Source organism: Tetranychus urticae, chromosome 1 (genome assembly GCF_039701765.1).
Source record: "Tetranychus urticae isolate SD_2017Ah chromosome 1, NJAU_TeUrti_SD_1.0, whole genome shotgun sequence".
NCBI classification, from domain to species: Eukaryota; Metazoa; Arthropoda; class Arachnida; order Trombidiformes; family Tetranychidae; genus Tetranychus; species Tetranychus urticae.
In genome coordinates this window covers 9,801,470-9,809,083 of record NC_142958.1, presented here as the reverse complement: position 1 = coordinate 9,809,083, position 7,614 = coordinate 9,801,470, and the positions used below count along the sequence as shown (strand labels likewise).

The 7,614-nt window shown below is 31.4% G+C and overlaps 1 protein-coding gene across 7 annotated transcripts in view; it reads right to left on the bottom strand.

The window, feature by feature from the left end:
* Positions 1-575: 575 nt before the first annotated feature.
* The window catches only part of LOC107370105 (hemicentin-2), a 34,325-nt gene continuing 27,286 nt past the window's right edge, over positions 576-7,614 (bottom strand). For 5 of the 7 annotated variants that reach the window (XM_015938089.3, XM_015938087.3, XM_015938088.3 and 2 more), the window contains one exon: positions 576-2,453. In XM_015938089.3, the coding sequence (XP_015793575.2) occupies positions 1,800-2,453 (654 nt within the window). In that variant the 3' untranslated portion in view covers positions 576-1,799. The remainder of the gene's footprint in view (positions 2,454-7,614) is intronic. The other 2 variants (XM_089270345.1, XM_015938091.3) reach the window with 1 other exon arrangement.

Below are 7,614 nucleotides of genomic sequence, written 5' to 3'. Positions count from 1 at the left end.
TGTTTTAATCACTTTAAAAGAGAATCCCCATTTGAACCGGAAGAATGATAAAAATCTGAAAGAAAAAGCAAAATTCTGTATTTAAAGTATCCAACAACATTTCCAAGTTTCAACTTTCTTCTTGCTGTTTATCAACTTCTCATGTTGAGATGCATCCAAACCGAAGACAGTTATAACCTGATGTAGATGGATGCTGTTAAATGATGATGCGTAGGTTGAAATAACAACATTGTGGTCTCATATTGTTCAATCTTACCCATGTAATAACCTCATTTAACCTCAACAATTTGTGATCATTTAAAAACCGGGTAAACAAGATTCCATGCCATCAATTTTAAAGTGTACACTTTTACCTCAACTCAGTGCCATTTCCAAGACAATCATGACAAGCTATTCTAATATCAATAATGATCATTTCCAGCACAGCTAAAGGGAAATTTGATAGCCAATAATTAACCTGAAATTATATTTTCCAGCTAAAAACATGTGACTTTAAAAAATAATGGAAACCAATGGAAACCCATTTCAATCCAGCTTATAATACGAAATAATTGGAAATGAACAACAGTCAAAGGTTTCATGAGTTATCAGCTTTATTAAGATAACTAACAAGCTAAAAGTTTGCTTTTTATTTTTGATTCATATTGTATTGATACAATTGTTACTGATAAAGATATTTTTTTTCATATTTACAGGTAGAATCTTTTTTCTGTTTTTCAAGATAGACTTTTTGTGGTCAAGGAAGGAGAAGCTTATTGATGGCGAAAAAAGGTCGCATTTTGTTACAGATGCAAGCAGCATTAATAGTTTTGTTGTTTGCTTTTTTTTCAATGGATTCTGTGGGCGGTTTAGCTGAATCCTGAATGATTCCTTTGAAAGGTGAAGGCCAGAGTAACCTAGGATCCTGGTAATGAACCTGGTTCTTCATAGAGATCAGCATAGATGAGATCAGCCGCTAAGTTATATCCAAAAGGCTTTTGTGTAATATCATTTAAAGAGTGAAGGAGAATCAAGAAGATGAGATAAACAAAATTAGAGAGAGGGAGAGATAGAGAAAGATGATAAAGTAAGATGATAGGGAAAAGTCAGGGTAAAGATGATGGAGTGAGAGAGAGAGAAAAATGATACTAATAATAATAGAAATCATAATAATAGTATAATAGAATGAATGAAAACAAAGGATGAAATGAATTATAATACAAAGACAATGATGGTCAGAAAACAAAGAGTTTTTGCAATATATTTTAGTGTTTGGCTGCTTTTATAAAGTCTCTTGGTTAATTGTTGTTGACGATGATGATGATGATTGTGATGGTCCAATGTTATTAGTTATTCTTGCTGTTGATTTGTTCCCAGAGACACAAGTTGAAAAAAAAGGTTCTTCTGTTTCTTCTTCATCTTCATCATCAACATCATCTTCTTCAAGGCCATGAGATGATTTTACAGTCACAACGGGATGTAATTATCATCAAGGGTGAGGAGGTATGAAGGGTGGAAGAGAGTTAAAGGTAAGAGTTGGATCACGTAAGTGCAATGATTAACCTGGTGCTAATGTTGACAATGTTAATGATGGTAATAATGAGTGAAACTAAATGAAACAAACAGTAATCTTTTTTTGGGTTGTTGGTGAGTAAAAGATAACAAAAGGCAAGCAAAAGGAGGACTTCATGTACATCCATGTAAATGTACCATTGGATTTGATCAATATTGCCATGTTCTGGTTTTTTAATGGGTAAGATGTTAATTGTGTGTTGGTCAACTTGATGGCGATGGGTTAACAACAGAAGATTTTGGGTTTGTCAACAGATTGAGGGTGGCGAAGGTGTCTTATCAAATCGTAGGACAGCATAATCACTTATACGGGAGGAAGCGTAATGAATTTGATGTGATGGAGATGACAATTCATTTGTTGGTTGATGATAGTGGTGAGGTGAGGTGAGATGTTGCTGGTGTTGATGTCGATGATTATTTAATATGGACGGAGTTAATGATGTATACTGATTTTGAGTGTAAGGATAAGATATAGCTTGGTTAATGTTAAATGGTGAACTAAGCTGGTGATGTGAATGGTTAGCTGCTGGTGGACTCGGTGTTGCTGTTGCTGCGGTCAAACTTTTGTTAAATGAATTTAGGTTAAGTTGACGTTGTTGTTGTTTAGTAATTAACTTTGAAACATAATCGGTATTAGATAAACTATCAACAATGTGATTGTTCAATTGAAGTTGCTGGTTATGGTAAGAGTTTAACGTTGAATTGTTGAACTGGTGACTCTTTGGGTGTTTAGATGCTGTTAAGAGGGTTGAGTTTTTCCTATGTAAGTCAGAACCAGTAATCAGGTTAGTATTCATTTGATATCCTTTATTGTTAACTAAATCATTCTCATCATAGGTTAATTGTAAATCAGCATAAACAATATTCTGCTCTAATGGTCCATATTTAATTGAACCCAATTCCTGTGAACAAACAAAACCAGAATAAGCACAATGCGAAAAAAAGCAGTAAAGATATCAATACAGATACAAAAATACGGATACTTTGTTAATCGATATTAAAAGATAGCCATTAAAAGCATAAAAGCTGGTCATGCTTTAAGCTGTAAAAATGTAATGCCGGGTTAACTTGAAAAGTGAAAACAATAGCTATTTAAATTAACCTTGAATATTGTGTTTACTTTACAATTAACAAATCAACAGTGATCAGTAAACTGTAACGATTGTAATTGTGCCCTATGAACTTAGTAAAGCGATTTAAATTGTCTTTACAATGCCAAAAATGGAAGCTATGGAAGTCTTTTTTTCATCTTTTTCTTGCGTGACAAACAATCATAATTACGTTAATTCAATTGATGCTTAGGATTCAATTTTTTGTTGCCTACATAACGTTGAATCTGTATTAAGGATTAATATTAATGTGAACATCAGGTATTATTTGGATAAATTAATCGTCGATTAAATGCTCGGTAAGTTCATCTTTTGACTTGCAATTTGAATTTAGTTTTTCTTCTGACATTTTTGCGATCGTCTGTATTGTACAGCTGATTCAATGATTTTGATAATCAACTGTATGATATTTTAATCAGTTAGATTCATGCTGGGTTTGATGATAGAAATTGAAACAGAATTTTAATTTCCTTTTTTCTCATTTTCTCTGACATATTTTTCCATCTCAATTTTTTATTACAGAAATTCCTACCCACAATTGAAATGCTGGTCAATATTATCTTGTAAATTATTATCTAATATAAGCTTATAAGGCGTGACGAGATTTGATTGACAACTCAGGTTATTTTGGATGCTTCTTATTTTCTTTATTCTTGTGATGCTGAGGATGAAAGTAGCCACAAGATGTAAAAAGCTGATGATAATAGTCACTTTTTGATGATGAACAAGATGAGTTAACATGTTAAGTATCTTGTTATTGTTGATGATAAGTATTCATGAAATTGTTGATACTATCAATGAAAAATGATGATGGTGATGATAACTGGACAACAAGCGAATCAATCATTCCTGGTTATACCAAAAATATGAAGCAAATTAAATTAGATTTCAACATTGAATGAGTCAAGGAAATGATAAGAATGTTTGATTAAAAAAATGCGATATTTATCAAAGCAAGGATAATAATGAATATGGTAATAACAAGAAGTATTGTTTGGTTAATTATATATTTAATAAGTTCAATTTTCCACTCAAAGATCAGAGGTTTAATTAGGTAACAATCCCTCAGCTCTTAGTCATCTTTTGCATTTTCAAAAAATTGAATAATTTAACGGTTCTTTGTTTAATAACTAATGTTATTTTTTTCTTGTTTTCCTGTGACATTTAGATTAATAATTATCATTCTAACTTCATTAAAAGTTGACTTGAATAAAACCTCATGGATTGCTGTGGATATATCTTATGTTCCTGTTGTTGGTGTTAATATTTGATGGAACCATTGAAAGTCTAACTCTTTTTTTTGGTGGACTTCACTTTTGGGTTAATCCTTTATCTATTTAAATTTGTGTTGGCATTGGATACTTAATTTATTGCTGAACTTGGACATCAATTAATCTTCTGTTTGACTTGAGCAAGCCAAAAGTTCTCGTTTGCTTTGAATTATCAAGCCAAGGATAGATTAAAGTTACGCATCCCTTTACATTAACACTTTGACAATCCAGTTTTATTCAATTTTCACCAGTTTTTTTTCTCTTGCTGTTAATTGGGATTAATATTTAAAATGGATGATTTTGGGTTCTATTCTTGTTCATACTTTATCACCATCATCATCATTTTCATCAATTGTATCTCTTGTTGTGAGATGAGAAAAGCAAGTTACGGTTTCGTTGTTTCCCAAAGGATGATGAACGTTTTTCTTCAATGATTGATAATGGAAAGATGGATTTCATTTACAAGGCAACCAAGGGAGGAAGACGAAGAAGATGATGAAAGCGATGGAGAAAGTAAAGTAAAAGAGGGAGTCATGAGGAAGGAAAGCAAAATCATTGCAATTGATGCCCATGAACCGTATCAAGAAAAAGTTGCTCTAAATATTAGTTGAATTTTTCTTCTGATTTTTTTCTTCTTGCAACGTTGTAACTAGCATGATGATAAAAAGCCCAAAGTTAGAGACAGAGTGAGAGACAAGATGAGATATGAGGCTATGAAGATGATGAGTACAAGTTGGAAGTGTAAAGTGAACGAAAGTGTGATTTATATTTGACACTGATTCAGTGATTGAGAGTAAACTTTTTTTTCATTCCAAGATTGAATGTTTTCTTCATTTTCTGGTTATATACTGGTCTGAATTTTTTCATTGGTTTGTAATAATAATATCATAATGAAATACTAAACTCTCTCTTTCTCTCTCTCTCTTCCTCCTTAGATCATCCAAGCATTGTTAAAGAGAATCAATTTTATCCCTTGGTCTGATCATCGTCATCATCATTATCATCAACCATCAATGATCTCCATTAATCTGTTAAGGTTAAAAAGTTTCCTTTAAAAATACTTAACTCACATTCATCTCATCCACTAACACTGATTTTTTTTATAAATTATTATCATTACTTTCTTCCTTGCATCATCATCCTCTTCATGTTAAATGATTACTATTACATACTGAATAATAACATTGAATTTACATTAGATGAACCTTGTTGTTATTCAGATTAATATACATTAGATGGTTAGACATTTGACAAATGCCAAACTCAATGTTTAAAGAACATTTTGTCTCAAAATATTCACCAATCATTATTCATTCTTAGTGTTAGTCATGATAACATCCCAATCATAATCATGGTAAACTTGGAGAGAGAAGAAAAAAGAAAGCAACAGAATCAGAGTAAAAATGATGAACAAAAAGTAAGGTCACAAGGTTAAGAAAAAAGATGAACTTGTGAAGAGAGAAACAAAAAAACCTTTTTAACCCTCAATTGAAAATAGATATCATAACTTACAAACAGCCAAAATTGCACTCATGTTAACAAGTGAATTAAAATTATATTTTTTCTCCTTTTCTTTCTCATCCAATTTAGGCAACAATTTTCACCCTTTAATTGACAACCAAGGAATCTTTACTACATCACTTCGCTACATCAGGAATGGAGAATCACAAGAGATGATAAAAGAAGAAGAAGATGAAGAAATAACTTTCGATTTACTAACATCATCTTTTATTCTCATCTAATATTCATGGTTTTCTTACCTTATTATCTTCTTCCATCATCATCTTCCTTTTTCTTGATAACTCATGAAAAGCCTTTCCAAGATGATGTTATATAACCCTCATGAGAGATTCAGTTTACTTCTTCTCTCTTTTGTTAACCAAGAAAAGGACAACAAACTGACCTGGTCACTTTACCTTTATCATTTTTCTTCACTCATCAACATCATCATTATCTTCTTCTTCTCCTTCTTCTTTTTTCTTCTTTTATTACGAGAAAAACCATCAACATTGACTACTTTTTCTTGAAGAAAATTTCCATTCAATTGTCACCTTAACTTTTTCTACTCTTTTTTCGCCATTCTTTTCATGTGGATTCTCAATATCATCTTGAACATCTTCAATCATCTTCATCCATTCCAGAGACAGGATAACAACAATGGCTCATTCAAACAAGAAAGGATAATTTCATTAGAAGCCAAAATATTAGCCAACTTATAATGAAAAGTCAAGTCTAATGCAATGCTCTTGACAAGAGTTGCTAACCAGATGATAATTATCAATTGAATCAAATCTAATAACCAATCAATTTGCTGGAACGATGAAATGTTGAAACAAATTAATGAGAATTGAAATTTGGTTGTGAAAATTTGAAACAAACCTTTTATTTCTCATTGTTTTAACAAACTCATCTTATCATCAACCGAAAACTGATTCATTGAAACTGCAAAATGGACTTATCATTGCCATTCAACATCATCTTCACTCAAGAAAAGATAAGAAAATGAGGATTGAAGAAGAAGAAGAAAAAAGATGATAGAAGTCACAGGATTCATGGGAGAGTGAGCTTAATGAACGTCAACAATGCATGACCAAAATCGCCTTTGATAGCCAAGGGAGAAATGCAAAGAAGATGATAATAAATATAATGATGATGTTGATGAATAAGAAGCTACTGAAAAAAGCTGAAACGGAAGATGATGACCTGCCAACAACCTTTACATGACAAAAGTAACCCTACAACTGAATACTTTTTTTTCATTCAAGACAACATTAAAAGATTACGGTTTCACTTGAATCAAAGTTAAAGATTAAAAAAAAGATGACAAAAGGTGAGTAAAGAGAATAGTATTTCAATGTGTTCAAAGAGTCATAGATTTGTGAATGATGTTCATGGTGAATATGATAATTGATGAAATTATTTACCAAAGGTAAATAACCTTAATTTTTAGTTGAAAATGTTTCTTGTTCCTTAAAATGAATTAACTTTAGAGTCTTTTTTTGACGCAAAATGCTGACTACTTTTGTTCATCAAAATTGTTTACTTTTAATAATAACTAAATAATGTTAATGATTCTTTATTTGATTATAATTATCATGATAAAGCTGATTTTTAACGCGTGTTCTGTCAAGATAATGACAGTAAACCGGCGCTGGTAATAACGGTGATTAAAGTTAATATAATCATCAGTTTTGTAAACTAATAGAAACAAGATCTAATTAGATCAAAAATAGAACCCAGTTGAGGTCAATTTTGCGTTAAAATCTTGTCTTGTCACAACTGTTTCAACGACTAAACATTGGTCTGAATGAATGTTGAGACCAACTCGATGGAATGAAAATTTTCAAATAAAATGGAAATATTGACTTCTCATGATTTTTTGTCATGAAAGGTGAATTTCTTGACTCGTTAGGGTCTCAACTTCCGTTGGTTCTTGAGCAGCTCTTGCAGTTACTCAACAAAATCTTGCTCTTAAAGATCAACCTCTTACCTTGGATAATAATTGTCTTTGTTTTTGTGTTGACCAGAAAAAAACAAGTTAAAGCTACTTGAAAATTTGGACTTTTCTGGTTTCTTTTTAACTTAAACTTGTTAAGATTTAATCTTTTTGTGCTCCTAACCAATTAGATTAACAACAGTTAATGGTCATCTTGTAAAGTGATGGAGTTAATTGTTAGATAATA